At 38.9% G+C, this 18,522-nt stretch overlaps 1 protein-coding gene across 3 annotated transcripts in view; it reads left to right on the top strand.

Moving 5' to 3' along the window:
- Positions 1-18,522, top strand: part of EPHX1 (epoxide hydrolase 1) — a 63,299-nt gene that overhangs the window by 27,860 nt on the left and 16,917 nt on the right. For 2 of the 3 annotated variants that reach the window (XM_069062571.1, XM_069062570.1), the window contains one exon: positions 12,110-12,297. In XM_069062571.1, coding sequence (XP_068918672.1) covers positions 12,110-12,297 — 188 coding nt within the window. Of the gene's footprint in view, positions 1-1,928; positions 1,999-12,109; positions 12,298-18,522 lie in introns of those variants that run through there. The other variant, XM_069062572.1, reaches the window with a different exon arrangement.

The following is an 18,522-nucleotide window of genomic DNA, read 5'->3' as shown; positions in this document are numbered from 1 at the left end:
TGAAGGAATCACAACCTCCTGGTAGGATTAGGGGTCCTTTGTTTTGATATGGAAGTGATAAACTCCTAACTCAACAAAGAGCTAGTCTCTGTCTTGGATACTAAGCTTCCCAGTAGTATTTCAGCAGCCTTTTAAGGAAGCATGTCTGGGATGATAAGGAGTGGTCTAATTGGAGATAAAAAAAAAAATCAAGGGCCTCAAACTTTGAAGAAGCTCCTTCTGGAAACCACCTGCTAAATTTTAAGTAAATGATATGTTAAGTCCCAATGTAAGGCAAGAACATTCTTTCATTGAGAGAATTCCAAGTTCACCATCTAGTCTATCTGTACTTTATAGATGAGGAAATTGACATTCAAGTAGGTTAAGTGATTTGTCCAAGCTCACATAGGTAATGTATAAAGGTGAGATTTGAACCCAGTTTCTGATTCCAAAGTTGGTGCTCTTACTTGCTATATTTTTTTGTAATGGCAACAAAATTAAAAATAAAAACTGAAAACAACCTGTTTGTCTAACATGGCTGAATGAATTATAGCATAATTTAATATAATGTTAGAATATTATGGTGATATTAGAAATAGGATAAATATAAATGAGAAGTAGCATGGTGTAGGAATGAAAAAATTTTTTTTTCCAGTTTTGGCATTGGTGAACCCAGTCTTCAGAACTTCAGTCTGCTGATGCCTGTGTGACCTTGGACACATCATTTCTCAGACGTTATCTATAAAATAAAGAGGAGCACTAGATAAGTCCTAATGTCTTTTCTAGCTCTTAATTTTTGATCCTATGGTAAATACAAGGAAATGTAGAAAGACCAATAAGAAAGAATACAATTTGAGATGAGTTGAATGATTAGTTATAAATGTCTCCCCGCCAAGAATGTGAGCTTCTTGAGGTTAGAGCCTCTTTCTTTTATGTCTTTGTATCCCTAGGACCTGGTACATAGTAAGTGATTAATAAATGCTTCTTGACTAATTTATTGATTGATTGATTATTAGGTTATTCCTTCTGGCTTCTTTTCCCTAGCAGATTTATTTCAATGCCTCCTACTTTTCTGCATAGGTTCTATTTTCTAACTCTTTCCTCATTTCCTTTTGTTTACTTCAGGATTCTCTCTAAAATCTCCTCATTGCTCATAAAAAAGGGCAAAGGACCTACATGTACAAAAATGTTCCTAGCAGTTCTTTTTGTGGTGTCAAAGAATTGTAGATTAAGGAGATGCCCATCAGGGAATGGCTGAACAAGTTATGGTATATGAATGTAGTAGAATACTGTTTTTCTGTAAGAAATGATTAGCAGGCAGATTTCAGAAAAACATGGAAGGACTTAACATAAATTGATGCTTATTAAAATGAGCAGAACCAGGAGAACATTGTATGCAATAACAGCAACATTGTGTGGTGACCAACTTTGATAGATTTACCTCTTCTCAGCAATACAATGATCTAAGACAATTCCAAAAGACTCATGATGGAAAATGCTATCCACTTCCAGAGAAAGAACCATGGAGTCTGAATGCAGATAGAAGCATGTTATTTTCTTTTGTTTGTTTATTTTCTCTTTCTTGTGGCTTTTTTTTCACATGACTAATGTGGAATGTTTAATATGATTGTACATGTATAGCCTATATCACATTACATGCTGTCTTGGGGAGGGAGGAGTAAATATTTGGAAATCAAAATCTTATAAAACTGAATGTTGAAAACTAAAATAAATTTAAAAAAAAGTCTCCTCATACCTCTCTGGTGTTGAAGCCCAGCCCAGGAAAAAGTTCACCCTCAGAACCCCACAATGTGAAAAGTACTGAGTATAATGGTAGAATGAATAACAGACCATCTCTGGGATCCCAGTTGTTGATGCATGATGACTAAGCATATTATTGGTGCCCTTTGTCAATCTTGAGAGGACTAGCTTGAACTTTAAACACAAATTCTTTTGACTTCATAAAGCAAACTGACAGCTTCCCAGAAGAGAAAGGGAACCAAGGTTTCAGTGGGTGCAGTGAGTTTTCTACTTTATCTGTTCCTCTTATAATTTGTAATATCTTCTTTTGTGCTTATTGTAGATTTATTTGTTGGATTTCTAATTTTCGTATGCATATTTAGTTTAGTAATCTCCTTTTCTGTTGTGTTAATGTATGTTTTTAGGTATATAATTCTCTGCTTACTGCAGGACTTCTTTATCTGCATCTCAGAAATATTTCATTGTTATAATTTTCTTTGATACAATTTTTGTTTCTTGGTTTATTCTTTTATCTATCATTATTTAAGATTTCATTGTTAGTCTTCATTTGGTTCATATCTTTTATTTGTGCCCTCTGAACTGATTGCTATTTATATTGCATTATTGTCTGTAAATGACGTTTGCTGTTTCTTCCTTTTTACATTTATTTGCTATATGTCTGCCGTAATCCCTGGTCAATTTTTGTAAAAAATTCAGTGTGATGCTGAGAAATACACAGACACACACACACATACACATACAAAGACATTTAGTAGTACTATTTAGAAAATGCCATAAGTCTCAACTCTAGTTTCTCAAGCAATTTGTTCAATTTCATATTATCCTTTTTGTGTATCTTTCTTTAAGATTTGTCCCAAACTGATAAAGGGTCATTAAAATCTCCTGCTATTATTGTATTACTGCCTATGTTATGTAATTCAGTTAATTTTTTCCTTAACTAAAGAAAGGGAATACTATGGTAAGACATTTGGAGCTCAAACGTTTGATATTGTTTTATCTGTGGTTCCTTTCAGCATAATATAGTTTCCTCATTTATCTCTATATTGTGAATTTTTATTTTTGCTTTTTCTGATAGAATGATTGTGACTCCTGATTTTTTGGATTCACCTAATAAATAGTAAACTTTGTTCCAGCCCACATATTTAGGTGTGTTTCTAATAAGCAACAGATGATGTTTTTTTTTTCATATCCAATTTGTCACTTTTAATTTTTTAAGTTGTTTAATCCATTCACATTGAAAGTTATGAGAGTTTATTTTCCTTCATTTGTCTCTAATACCAGTTTTGTTTTCTGAATAAAGATTTTTGGTTCCTTTTCTTCTCTAAAAACAGGACTTTATTCAGTTATTTTTGCTTAGTCTACTAAGGCAGTTCTATTCCCACAGGCTCTCTCTCCTCATTCTCAAACCAAACATATGCCTCCCTCTGCCTTCCAGTCTTGTTTATCACCTTTTCCTTTTTGGAGTTTTACTTAACTTATTAGTTCTCTGTTTTCTTTTTCTTCCCTTTTACTTAGTTATCTGCTTCTTCCCCTCTTTTTTCCCCTTTCAGTTAAGTAGTCAAGTAAAATACCTCTTCCTTTCCTCCTTCAACTCCATAGGTGCCTTTATCTTTTAATATTTTTCTCCCCTGGGGTAATTTATTTCATTACTTCCATCTTCCTTGGTTACTGTGTTTAGCTTTCTTGTCTTTCTGTCATCTAATCTCTTCATGGTGATTTTCTTAATGGAAGGCTTCGAATGCTTCATTTGTATTAGACGTCCATCTTTTTTCATTGTTATTTAGCTTAGGTTGAAGGGTATGTCACCTTGGGTGTAGAGCTCTTTTGCGCTTTGGAACACACTATTCCACTCTTCCGAAGTCTTTGGTGGGTGCAGAAGTTTTCTGTTAGTTGAATTTCCTTTCCTTTATAATTGAAGATCTTTTCCTAGTTGCTTGCAAAATTTGTCACTTATCATTGGAATTGTTAAATTCAACCACTGCATGTATTGAAGGTTACAGCCAAGATTTTTTTATTTATTCTGAAGGCAACTTGCATATTTTTTTAACTGCATTGTATTTTCTCTGTTCAGAAGTTCTGGGCAGTTTTCTATAATTTTTTTTTGTATTTGCATTATACTATTAAGGTTTTTGATCTGCCATGTTCCTTCTGGAAGACCTTTAAGTTGTATCTATCCATCTTCTCTTCAAGATCAGTACATTTTGCTTGTAGTTATCCCTTTCGCATCTGAACTTTTCCCATTATGGTTTTGACATGGTCAACATAAGAAATAAAATGGGAATTTGAGGGGAGTTTTGTGGAAGCCAGAGATGATACACGAAGGCCAGCAGATGACACAGAAAAATTAAGAAACTCAGAAATGCATAAAACATATGTATAATATTATATGATATCAACATGTTTTGTCTTTTAATATCATAATAATTTATACTTCTCTGGTATGAAAGGAGGACCAAACAATTTTATGTGGATTTTCCAGATCTTGGGGGCACTGAGCCTGTAGTCCTGCCATCATGTTGACAGGATAACTGTATGAAGATCATGTTTTGTTTTTAATGTTATTGCTTTTTTCTTCTCTTTATCCAGCTTGTTCTTTCTTTCTGTGTATTGATATCCCTGGTCATGAATTCTCTCTTTTGTTTCTTTGGTGAGATTTGCATTTGTGGATTCAAGTTTTTCTATTTTGCCATTTGTTTTTACTGTGTAGACCAAAGATTCTGCTTTCACAATTCTTACTTCTCTCGCAAACCATTTGGGAACATCCTACTATGGTTTCATGCTGTCTTGGGGATCTACAGGATCCTCTGCTTCTTCAGGTGTTGATTCCTTTTTCTTTGTCTTATTCAGGAGTGTTCAGGCTCATGTATATAATCTAGAGACCACAGGCCCCTCTGTAATTAATATTTTCTTTGTTGGTTTATCTGTTTGTGCTCAATATTTTTAAATGAACTTTCTTCTTGAATTCTTTGGTAATTGCAGTCTTTTCCCCTCAAATTTCCTTGTCACATACTTTCTTATTCCTCCTTTGATAGTATTTTCCCTGAAGACTAAACCTCAAATCTATCCCAGTCTCTTCCCACCCTGGAGAATTCATTTCTCACTCCCTTCAATCTCTGCCCCAAATGGCTTCTAGGTGGACAGAACTAGCTTCAGCTGGAGGCCAGCCGTCTGTCCTTCAGCTCTGGTGGAGCCCCACACATGCTGGTCACAGTTCCCTTGCTTACTTAGTCCTTTGGCTGGCTGGGTACTGCTATAGCACAGTGCAATTCTATGCAGCCATCCCAGATGGAGCAAATTTTCTTCTTTCTTGCACCTCTCCCTCCACGGTACAGGTTTGAGGGACTGGGGGTGGGGATGGGGGGAAGCAGTATTTAATTCTGTTCTTTATTGCTTTGAAATGGTAGAGTGAGGGCAAGTGGGGGAGGTAGTTAGCTAGCACAGACTGCAGTAACGTCAAGGGAATTCTGAGTGCTGTTGCAGAGCATAAGCTGACAGACTGGGCTGTGCCCTGTTACCAGATCATATATGTGTACTTGTGGGAGACAGGATGCCAAGTAAGTAGAATAGAAATTAACCTTTTCTGCTGTCAGTGCATCTAGTTGTTGCCTTGTTAGGGTTCCTAGTGTCTTCGGCTATGGAGATAGTTGCAATTGCATTATCTTTTGTGCATAATTCTTGATTTTGGAATGAGAACTCATGGAGATGGGAGAAAATGTCTTATTCATCATCTTGTTGGTCATATAATTTAGAGTACACCCTCCAGTGTGTATTCCAGTCTGAGGGATGAAGGAACCAGAATGAACTGAGCCATAACTAGTAATTTTGGTACGCAGCATATGCAGAATGAAGAGTTCCAGGGCAAGGATCCTCAAACAGACTTTGTAATTTATGATCAGCTTTGTGAAAATGATTTTTTTTTTGGAACTGACCTGTGATTTTATCTGTATAGAGAGTTCCTGGTGAGGGACTTCCACCATCAAAGCAGGTGTACCCTTCTTGGAAACTTATTGTCTTAAAGAAATGCCTTGAGCATTGAGAGATTAAGTGACTTTTCCAGGGTCTCACAGGATAACTAACTCAGAGGCATGATTTGAACCCAGATCTTTCTGGCTCGGGCTTGAGAAAATAATTCAAGAAGGGACCAGGCATGGGATTTCGGGGGTTTAAGGAACTCTCAGGAGAATGAAACTCTTTCTACTAATGCAGGTCAGTGTGTTCTCTGTAATTTATAGTCTAGAGATTTGCCTCGAATAATTTAGAGATTAAGTGACTGACCCAGGGTCTTCGAGTCAGTAGTACTTGAACCATGCCTTTCTGGCCCCAAGGCCAGTTTTCTAATCACTACAACACACTGCCTTTCCAAGAAGGCTTGAGTACAAAAAGTAATTGTCACAAATTTGAACTGGAGGAAAGACTCTGATGCTAGCCCTATAGGTGAAAGATCCTGGGAGATCTCAAGGCCACTTCTGGGGAGCTTGCTCTTAGGGGAGCAGTTAGGGATGGAGAGCAGGGTGGGGCTATATCCAGGAAGAACTTATCTGAAGTACAGCTTTCCAATGTTGACTAATTATTTTTTACCAACTAGATGTAACTCTTGCTTGTTTCTGCAGTACTGAAATGTGCTGCACAAATGTAAATGGCACAAATTTAAAATTTGTACAGTCTTCTAAAATCATTATTTAGTTATTGTGCCCTCTTAATTTCACTGCCTTGAAAAAAATCCTAGTTACCACACCCTACTTAGAGATCCATACGGGGATCTTTTTTTTTTTTTAAATCATCAACAAAAATTTTATTGAAGACAGTGTATTAAATGGAAAAAAAAATCACAGTATCTTGAATGAAATAATCTGGATTAATGAAATTCACTCTAAGGGCCCATAAGAGCTCATTAAGTCCAACTCCCTTATTTTACTGATAAGGAAATTGAACCCCAGAAAATTTTTTGTTGTGGTCAAGATTATACGGTTATTAAATATCAGAGGTGGGATTTGAACCCATTCCCTCCAACTGCCAATCTTTAGTATTCCTTTCCCTGGACTCCTAAGAACAAGAATTTCCACTACTTAGGAAAGTTATGAGATATATGTTGACAAGACTAATATAACATTTATATTTTGTGGAGGAATACTAATGGAAAGAACAAATGAGCTTCTTTAAAACACTTGGCTTTTGGAGGCCATTAGAAGATTGTATTAACAGGTGAATTATAGACATTTGTCTTTTAGTCCATGGAGTTGTGTTATTTTGAACCTAATCAGTGTAATAGTGAACATTCTCATATGGGATTTTACTACAGTTTCATAAGTGCCTTCAGCTCCATTCCCAAGAAGTAAATATGAAGCCTTGGTTTTACTTGTTTTAAAGTGACAAGACTAAAGATTGTCCAATATGAAAATGAAAATCAACTCCTTTTCTTTATCCAAGGGGTAGCTAGGTGGATAGAGGGCCAGGTCTGGAGTCAGGAAGACCTGAGTTTGAATTTGGCTTCAGACATTTACTAGCTGTGTGACCCTGCGCAAGTCACCTAACCCTATTTGCCTCCGTTTCCTCATCTAGAAATATAAAATGAGCTGGAGAAGGAAATGGCAAACCACTCCAGTATCTTTGCCAAGAAAACCCCAAAATGGGGTCACAGAGAGTGGGACTGGACTAAAACGACTGAACAAGTCTGGGACACTAGATGACTTGATATGCAAATATGCTTAATGTGAAGGGATTTGGATGTGTTTTCCAGCTGCTGTTGGTCTGATTTCTCCCAGTCTAAGAAAGTGCAAGCTAAATGAGGCCAGTCAGTTCCCAGGCCCTGTGGCACGAGAAATTGTTGGTAACTGTTTTTCCTTCTTTAACAAACAAGACTTGGAGGGTCCCTCCCCAGTTGTCATTGTCAAAGTCTCAGAAAGATGAAGAAAGTCCCTTCAGCCAGGACCCCAAAAGGCAGCCTCTGGAGCTGAGCCCAGTGGGCGGGACCTCTCAAGAAAGGGGGGTAGAACAAGGCCCAGTTCAGAATTCCCTTGCTTTGTTTCTTTGGTGGAAATTTAAAGCACTTGCCCTGATTGAAAAGGCTTAAAATCCTTTCTTATTATAGAAGCAGCCACATCTACTTTGGGTACAGTATTAGCTAGCTCTAGAAGAGGGCTGACTGCTAGGTCCTGAGAGAGGGGAAGGAGTTAAGTGAAAATAGCCTATGAAATCACACATATTCAGTGGTGTTGGCTGTTCTCTGAACCCCTCTGGGGCATTGCTCTGATCTGATGCTCCTTCCAGCACCCCAGGACCACCCCATTGCATGTGATGTAATGCTGGAAGGGAGAAAAGAAGGAGGTAGGAGAGTTTGTGGATGATTTCAGTTGGAAAAATGAGCTAGGAGAGGGGCGGCTAGGTGGCTCAGTGAATAGAGCACTGGCCCTGGAGTCAGGAGGACCTGAGTTCAAATGTGGCCTCAGACACTTAACACAAAAAACTAGCCACGTGGCTTTGGGCAAGTTGCTTAACCCCAATTGCCCTGCCTTCCGCATCCAAAAAAAAAAAAACCAAACTAGGATAGTGATCCTGATTACCTTTTAAGTGATAGCATCATAGAGGGTTAGACTTGGAGTCAGGAAGAATGAGCTTCACATTCCATCCCCCAACTCCCAACCCACTTACAAACTGTGTCACCTTAAGCAAATCACTTAACTTCTTTGAGATTCAGTTTACCCATCTGTAAAATGGTACAGTAATAGCCTCTTACCTTACAGGGTAGGTATAAGGACCCAAAGAAATAATCTGTGTAAAGTGAGACAATATATGTGTAAGGGTTTACAAACCCTTAGGGCAGCTAGGTGGTACAGTGGATAGAGTGCTGGATCTGGAGTCAGAAAGACTCATCTTTGAGTTAAAATTTGGCTTCAGACACATACTAGCTGTGTGACCCTAGGCAAGTCACTTAACCCTGTTTACCTCGGTTTCCTCATCTGTAAAATGAGCTGGAAAAGGAAATAGCAAACCACTCCAGGTAACTTTTCTGAGAAAACCCCAAATGGAGTCACAAAGAGTTGGATATGACTGAACAACAGTAATAGCAAAGTGATATATAAATGCTATTATTATTTGTGTCAGCTGTTGTTACTTATTCTTACAGAATTCAGTAACCACCATGTGGCCTTGGACAAGTCACTCAACCTCTGAGCTGTGTTTTCCTCAAATGAAACATGAGGAGGTTGGACTGGATGACCTTTAAGTCCCCTTGTGCTCTAATGCTTTGATCTTATGAAGTTAGGTATCACAAGTATTATCCTTCCTGTTGTACTGATGAGACAGCTGAAAGAGGTTGGGGGCCCCCCCACCCCGTCCCACAGTAACTGTCTGAAGCAGGACTCAGATCTCTTCTGAGTCCTAATTTAATGCACTCATCCTTCAGTGGTCAGTGCCATGCTGGAGGGCACCTAGTAATCAGCAGAGATGGGGCTTGGATCTAGGGCTTCTGACTCTGATATGATTCTGACTTCTAACACCAAACCCAGTGTCTTCTCCACTCTACCACAATACCTCTTGTCTCAGTACCAAAATGGCAGGATGGTTTGAGACCATGGAGAAAAGCAGGATGTTGTAGTCATTTGTCCTCCCACCCAGGCATAGGCTTTGCAATGAATGGTAGGCTATCCTGCTGTCTGTTAGGTACCCTCTTTGAGGAGCTGAGAGAGCCAGTATGAGCTACCTATGGTTTTTCCCTGTTTTTGATCTTCCTGAAACCACAGCATTTCGGAGTTGGTAAGGAACCTCAAAGGCTATCTGCCTATCCCTATATAACCCCCCCTCCCCACCAAAGGAGAATAAAAAAGTGGCTGTCTGGCTTCCCCTGAAACTTTTTGTGAGGAGAAATCCAAGTGCTGAATTGGCTGTCCCAGGCCTTGAGTTCAAATTCTGGTTCTGCCAAGAGAACATTGTATACAGTAACAGCTACATTGTGTGATAACCACCTTTGATAGATTTAGCTCTTCTCAGCAATACAATGATCTAAGACAATTCCAAAAGACTCTTGATGACAAATGTTATTCACATCCAGGGAAGGAATTATGGAGTCTGAATACAGAGTGAAGCATACTATTTTCTCTCTTTTTCTTTCTTTCTTGTATTTTTTTCCTTTTTGTTCTGATTCTTCTTTTACAACATGACTAATGTGGAAATATGTTTAATATGATTGTACATGTATAGCCTATTATCAGATTGTGGGTGATACAATTGGAGAGGGGGGAAGAGAGAGAGGGAGGAAAATTAGAACTCAGAATCTTATAAAAGTGAATATTGAAAATGAAAACTAAATAAATAAATTTAATTTCAAAAAAAGATTCTGGTTCTGCCACTTACTAGTGCTGTGATTTCAGTCAAGTCATGTCATGTTACTTCTCATGGGCTTAGCTTTCTCCCCTGTAAAATATGGGAGCTGGATTAAATAACTAGTCTAAGGTTCCTTCTAGCTCTCTCTTTATGATGGTAAACATAGAGGTAGCACCCATTCCATATTGAGATCATTTTGTAAGTTTTTACTTACATCAAGCCTAAATCTGATTCTCTGAAACTTCCCTCACACTGCTCCTACCTTCTGACCTTTGGGGCTGAGCAGAATAAATCTAAAACTTCTTCCTTGGGCCATGCCTAAAGACCCCGATGGAGTTCTCCCTGAATCTTCTTTTCTGTTCACCCTTTTATGGCATCTACTCTGCCGATCCCAACTAAAATCTGACCTTTGTCAGTGCTTCTTACTTCTAGTGCCTTCCCTCCGTTAACTATTTCTTATATATCTCATATAAGACTTGTTTGTACATATTTGCTTGCATGTTGTCTCCCTTGATTGAATTATAAGCTCCTTGAGGGCAGGGATTGCCTTTTGCCTTTTTTGTATCCTTAGAACTCAACACAGTGCTTGACACATGATAGTCGGTTAATAAATGTTGACATAGTCTCCAGCTTTCTGGACATTTCCTTCTTACAATGTAGCACCAAAAACTGAACATAATACTCCACCTGAGGTGTGACCAGAGCCAGTACTCAGGGTTATTGCAACCCGTTGTAATGGGCACTGATGCTTTGATTAAATCGGCTTAAGATTTTGTTAGTTCAAAATGCAAACATTTTTGTGTTAAAAGAAGAAGGGCGGCTAGGTGGTGCAGTGAGTAAAGCACCGGCCCCGGAGTCAGAAGGACCTGAGTTCGGTTCTGGTCTCAGGCACTTCATACACACACACACACACACACACACACACACAAACACACACACACAAAACTAGCCGTGTAACCTTGGGAAAGTTACTTAACCCCATATGATTCAAAAAAGTCCACCCAAAACTTGACAATATGAAACTTTGAATACAATGAATTAAAAAACTATTTTTTGAAATATTTGTTTGTTGTAAATCCTTGTGTATTGTCAGTTCCTGTTTTAGTCTGTAAATGTTTAACATGTATGGTTTGAATGAAACAAAGCAGATCCTTTGAATATTGTTTTGGAAAAATTAAAACAAAGTAATATACAAAAAAAAAAGGCATCATTAACTCATTCAGCAGCCGTGCCATATTATTAACTCATCGCATCCTCTAAAAATCTAAAAATCCTCAGCTTTGTTTTCTTATCAGCTCACACCTTTCCCATCTTATCCTTGTGAAGCTGATCTTTTAAAAAATCCAAGTGTAGGATTTTGCTCCTATCCATCCCTATTAAATTTCATCTTCTCAGATTCCAGTCATTGTTCTAAACTGCTGAGATCTTTTATGGAGCCTGATTTTTTTCTCCCCGCCTGGAAGTTCTTTCCAGCTTTTGTGTCCTCTGTAAATATGATGAGGGAAGGGGAAAGGAAGAAGAGGGAATAAATATGTCTTTTCTAAGGCTCACTAGGCAAACCTTTTGTTGCCCTTTGAGTGCCTTATTTCATTCCATCATTAAACATGAACTAAGAGGGTTAATCCTGCCATATTCCCTTTTCCCTGCCATATCCACCCAAGTATAGCATGTTCAATTGGTGGTTTAATGTGTGGTAACTATCTTATTATCACATGAAAGTAATAGCCTTTGAAGCACATAATATAGCAGCGTCATAGAATAGAGATGCACTAGAACTGAAGTCAAAGGACCTGGGATTGACTGTACCAAACTGACTCATTCATGCCATCATCAGATAGATGAATTTACAAACTGCTAAGTCTGAGTCTTGGCCCTTCAAGGTGGAAGAGCTAATATTCTCTGTTTTTGGAGGTGGAGGCAGGGTTGGTGTGGTCCTAGGAAGAAGGATGAGCTGCTATTCTGGAACATTTAAGCCCTAGTGACTGGTGTTCTGCTATGGACCTTCTGATCGACCCTAACTAACTTTGCTTGTGTGTGTCTTTTCTTACAGACATGTGGTTGCTACAGATCTTCGCTCTTCTATTTGTGGTCTATTTAATCTACTGGCTCATTGATAGGATGAATAATGAAAAACTGGAAATGAAAGATGCATGGTGGGGCCCAGGAAGTAAGCCCAGCACACGTGAGGATGAAAGTATCCGCCCCTTCAAGGTAGAAACCTCAGAAGAGGAGATCAAGGTAAGTAAGGCGTCTTCCTGGGGGGAACCAAACAGAAGAGACAGACTGAGCTAGGAGACAGAGGGCACAGTGGCTAGGGTGCTGGGCCTGGAGTCAGGAAGATCTGAGTAAGGATTTACCTCTACCACTGTACACTTCCTCTGCAATTTGTAATCTCAGAGGATCAGTTGGGAGAGGCAGTGTGGTGCAGTGGGTAGAACACTGCCCATCCTACCTCTGACACCACAGTAGCCATGCCTTTGGGTGGGGGGGAGGAAGGAGGATAGAATGGGGAAAGGGTGGGATAATGCTCTCAGAGATGAGAGGGAATGGAGTGTTTCTTTAACCTACTTCACTCTTAAAGTATCAGAGGCTTCTCATCAGTCTCAGGCTTCTTCTACACAAATTCTCCCCTGTGTCACTGCCTCCCCAATCCCTTCCTCATGTGTCCTGGCCACACACAGGGAAGTAAGAAGGTAAGGGGTGAAGAGCAGGAATAGGAGGGTTCCCTGTGGCCAGATGGCAGAGCTGTAAATGGAAAAGCTGGAAAGTTTGGCAAATTCAACTGAATTTGGGATTGCAGGGGGTGGGATGGTGTTGTCTAAGGTATGACTATTCCTCTGTGTGGTCAAGTACGCTAGAGAAAGAGTAGGTGGATGGTGAGAATCTTGAGAAACCAGGCCACAAGGGACAGGATCTGGAGAGGTAAAAAAGACTGTGAGGGGGCTGCTAGGTGGCGCAGTGAGTAAAACGCTGGCCCTGGAGTCAGGAGGACCTGAGTTCAGATCCAGCCTCAAACACTTAACACACACACACACACACACACACACCACACACCACACACACACACACACACACCACACACCACACACACACACACCCTAAGTTATAGTCAGGAGGGTACAGATGTTGTGATGGGAATTAACCCATCACCAAATATTAATTGTACTCTGGCAGTGTGTTTTGTACTGATTGAGGCACTGAAGTGGATGGATGTGTGGTTGGGGGGGCAGGTTGGTATCTAGAAATCAAATGAATATGACACTTTTTTTAAGTGGTTACTTAAAAAAAAAGTATTCAAATGTTTACACTTAATGCACCCAATAAGGTGTTGAGCATCTAGAGCAACATGGTATAGTGGAAAGATTACTAGCTCAGATGATCTGGGTTCAAATCCCACCTCTGATGCTTACTACCCCTGAGACCTTGGGTAAGTATTTACTTTCCTAGGCCTCAGTTTTCTTATCTTTAAAATGAGGACGGCGGACTAGATGGTCTTTGAGGCCCCATTTCAACAATCTATAATGGTATACAATTGTCTCTGCCTTCAAAGAAACTTACACCCTAGATAAGGTAACAAGATTGGCACACATTTGACGATAACCATGATCTACGATGGGAGATGCTTTAGTTATTTCCCCATAGAGCAGTATTGCTGCAACAGGCTTTGGGAGGTCCCACACACAGCTGTGCAGTAGGACAAGAAGAGGTCCTCCATCCACCACAGAGAGATCAGACCTTGTGTAGAGAGTATGGACAGCTGTCAACTGATAGCTCTGTCTCTCATTACCCAGGGCTTGTCTCTCGTTCAGTTATGTCCAACTCTGCAGTGCTACTGAGTGGTTTGCCATTTCCTTCTCCAGTGTGTCCCCATTTTACAGATGAGGAAACTGAGGCAAAGAGGGTTAAGTGATTTGCCCAGGGTCACACAACTAGGAAGTGTCTAAGGCTGGATTTTAATTCAAATCTTCCTGACTCCAGTGTTGATGCTCTATCCACTGCTCTACTTAACTGTCTCTCATTACTCAGGCACAGATCTTGTTGTTGATTGTCCTTTGTTCCCGAACAGGACCATGACATCAGGAAGGTGATGCCATGACTTGCATGTGAATTGGATTTAAGTGAGGCAGGGCTGGGCAAAGCCACTGGCCTCACTGTTTCCTCTGGAGCCATCTGGGTCCAGTGGCAAGATATAGATCAGGAGGAGTGGATATGGTCCAGTCACAAATCCAGTGTACAGATTCAGAACCAAGAAGCAGTTGTATGACTCTGACTCTAGCCTAGTTTGAAACCTGGAGCAGAAAAGCTGGGGCTGGAAATCCAGACTGAAGGAGACCTATAGTTCTCTTACTTTGAACCTTCAGAATTTTTCACTGATAGTGGCTGATGGTGAATATGTCCAGCAGTAGTTTACTAGAGCTGCAACCAGGGGCAAGCCCAGAGTTATGTTGTTCAGACCAAAACCCAGGTCAAGAACTTGTAGAGCTCAGACCAAGAGAGCTTCACTCATACTTTGCCCTGGATCAGAGCATTTTGGGCCCACTGGAAGCTTGCAGGTCCTTAGCCTGAGCAGCCCCTGAGATCCGAATAACCCAACATTCACAAAAACAAGAAAGCAGCTGCAGGACCCAGTAAGACACAAAACAGGACCAAATAGACATTCCCTACACAAGTGCCCAGAATCTAAGCTTAACACAAATTCCAGAGTCAGGAAATAAGGCTGGGAGAATGAGCAAACAAACAAACAAAAAAAGACGCCCACCTTAAAGAGCTATTTTGGTGACAAGGATATTTAAGACACAAATCCAGTAGAAGAGAATGGCTTTAAAACATCTATAAGCAAGGCCTCAAAGAAAAACACTGCCCAGCACAAGTTCATCTACAGTTTCTGGAAAAGATGAAGCAAGAGGTTTTTTAAAAAATGATTTTATAAATGAAATAAGAGCAGAAACAATTGGAAAAGAAATGAGAGCTGTAAGGGGAAATTTTCTAAGTGAAATTAGAAAAGTAAAACTTTTCTAAGTGAAAAAAAAGTAAAAATTTTCTAAGTGAAATTAGAAAAGTAAAACTTTCTAAGTGAAATTAGAAAGAATCCACCAGTAATCTTCTGAAAGAAATTCTAAAATGAAAACTCCCAGGAGCGTTATAGCTAAAATCTAGAACTTCCAGGTCAAAGAAAACAATATTGCAAGGGCCAGAAAGTCAAGTAGCAAGGAGTCACAGTCAGGATCACATAGGACTTAGCAGGCACCATTATAAAGAATGGAAAACTTGGAATGTGACCTTTCAGAAATCAGAAGATATGCTTACAACCAAAAATAACTTATCTAGACAGTCAACAAATATTAAACACCTACTGTATGCCAGTTACTGTGCTAAGAGCAAGGGATATAAAGACAAAAGTCAGTCCCTGCTTTCAAAAAGTTCAAAAATGAGTATAATCCTAACAAGAAGAAAATGGATCTTTAATGAACTACAAGATTTTATGCATCCTGATGAAAGGCCTGAAGTTGCATAGAAAGTCTGAAATATAGACACAGAGTTAAGAGAAACATAAAAATGTAAATCTGAGTGAACATCATATGATACTGAACAAAGATAAACTGTTTGCATTCCAGTATGAGGAGAGGATACATTGTAACTCCTTGGAATCTTATCATCAGGAATCATATAGGGAGTCTAATAAGACAGAGGGCCTGTGAGTTGTTATTTTTATATTTTGATGATCTAAGAGAATAAAAGAAAGGGAAGGGAAAGGAAAAGGAATACATTGAGAGGTAAAAGGATAGCAAGGGTAGGGGGAATTATCTTACGTTATTGGGTTGTATAAGTAGAAGATTCTACAGAGGGAAAGAGATAGGGAAAATGGGTGACACTTGAACCTACCTCACTTTCATCTGAACTAGTCAAAGGAGGGAAGAACGTAGTGGAATTCAGGGAAATGGGGGAGAAGGGAGAGGTGGCTTCAAGAGAAGGGAGGATTTAGTCTTTTTAAAAAAATTTTTTTTGTCTTTATTAATTTGTTTACTTTTAGTTTACAAGATTCATTACCACAATTCCTTGAGTTTCAAATTTTCTCTCCCTCTCTCCCTCCCCCGCCCATGGCGGCATACAATCAAGTATAGTATCTGCAAATACTTTCACATTAGGCATTAGTCAGGTTTTAAAGACGGATTGTATCAGATGTAATGAAGAATGGGAAAGAGGAAACAAAACCAAACAAGAAAAAGAAAAAGAGCAGGTAGTTTGCTTCAGTCTGGGTTCAAACTCAGTTCTTTCTCTGGATGTAAACATCTCTCTCCATCATGAGTCTTTTGGGGTTGATTTATGACTCTAGATTGCTGAGAAGAGTCCATTTTATCAAAGATGGTCGTCACACATACGTTGTGTCTGTAATTGTGTACAAATTCCTCCTGGCTCTACTCTTCTCACTCAGCATCAGTTCATATAAGCCTCTCCAGGTAAATATGAAGTCCATCTGCTCCTCGTTTCTTATAGCACAATAGTATTCCATAACATGCACATACCACAACTTGTTGAGCCATTCCCCAATTGATGGGTACCCCCTTAATTTCCAATTCTTTGCTACCACAAAAAGAGCTGCTATAAATATTTTTGTACATATGGGTCTTTTTCCCACTTCTGTGATCTCTTTGGGATACAACCCTAGAAGAGGTGTTGCTGGGTCAAAGGGTATGAAATTATTTATAGCCCTTTGGGCATAATTCCAGATTGCTCTCCAGAATGGTTGGATCAAGTTCACAACTCCTCCAGCAATGCATTAGTGTTCCAATTTGTCCACATCCTCTCCAGCATTTGTCATTTTCCTGTTTTGTCATCTTAGCCAATCTGACTGGTGAGATGTGGTACCTCAGAGTTGTTTTGATTTGCATTTCTCTAATTAATAGTGATTTAGAGCATTTTTTCATATGCTTATAAATATCTTTAATTTCTTCCTCTGAAAACTGCCTGTTCATATCCTTTGACCATTTATCAATTGAGGAATGACTTGTATTCTTATAGATTTGACTCAATTCTCTGTATATTTTAGAAAGGAGTCCTTTATCAGTGACATAGGTTGTAAAAATTCTTTCCTAATTTTCCACTTCCCTCCTAATCCTGGTTACATTGGCTTTGTTTGTACAGAAGCTTTTCAATTTAATGTAATCAAAATTATCCATTTTGCATTTTATAATGCCCTATAATTCTTGTTTGGTCATAAAGTCTTCCTCTCACCACAAATCTGACAGGTAAACTATTCCTTGCTTTCCCAGATTGCTTACAGTATCAGTCTTTATACCTAGATCATGCACCTATTTAGACTTGATTTTGGTATATGGTGTTAGATAATGGTCTATGCCCAGTTTCTGCCACACCGTATTCCAGTTTTCCCAGCAGTTTTTGTCATATAGTGAGATCTTACCCCAAAACCCCAGTCTTTGGGTTTATCAAACAGTAGATTACTATAGTCATTGACCGCTGAGTCTCGTATACCCAATCTATCCCATTGATCCACTACTCTCGTCTTCAGCCAGTACCAAGTAGTTTTGAGGACTGATGCTTTATAGTACAGATTAAAATCTGGTATAGCTAGTCCACCATCCCTAGCATTTCTTTTCATTACTTCCCTTGATATTCTGGACCTTTTGTTCTTCCAAATGAATTTCGTTACTATTTTTTTCTAGCTCTACAAAGTAATTTTTTGGTAGATTAATTGGTATGGCACTAAATATGTAATTTAATTTAGGTAAAATTATCATTTTTATTATATTAGCTCGACCCAGCCACGAGCAGTTGGTGTCTTTCCAATTAGTTAGATCTGACTTTATTTGTGTGAAAAGTATTTTGTAGTTGTGTTCATATAGGTCTTGGGTTTGTTTTGGCAGGTAGATGCCCAAATATTTTATACCATCTACAGTAACTTTAAATGGGATTTCTCTTTCTATCTCTTGCTGTTGAATTTCATTAGAAATATACAGGAATGCCAAGGATTTATGTGGGGTTATTTTATATCCTGCCACTTTGCCAAATTTATTTATTGTCTCAAGTAGTTTTTTACGTGATTCTCTAGCATTCTTTAAGTATATCATCATATCATCTGCAAAGAGTGATAGCTTGGTCTCTTCTTTGCCTAATTTGATTCCTTTGATTTCTTTTTCTTCTCTAATTGCTACTGCTAACATTTCTAGTACTAGATTGAATAAGAGGGGTGATAGTGGACATCCTTGTTTCACCCCTGATCTTATTGGAAATGCTTCTAGCTTCTATTACATATAATACTTGCTGATGGCTTTAAATAGATGCTACCTATTATTTTAAGGAAGGCTCCATTTATTCGTGTACTTTATAGAGTTTTTAATAAGAATGGATGCTGTATTTTGTCAAAAGCCTTTTCTGCATCTATTGAGATAATCATGTGATTTTTTGCTAGTTTTATTGTTGATATGATCAATTATACTGATGGTT

Source organism: Petaurus breviceps, unplaced genomic scaffold, assembly GCF_028583685.1.
Source record: "Petaurus breviceps papuanus isolate PSGF00001 unplaced genomic scaffold, PetGlider_PUasm1.0 90466, whole genome shotgun sequence".
Lineage (NCBI taxonomy): Eukaryota > Metazoa > Chordata > Mammalia > Diprotodontia > Petauridae > Petaurus > Petaurus breviceps.
Note: the sequence above shows the minus strand (reverse complement) of the source record. Positions and strands in the feature narration are given on the sequence as shown.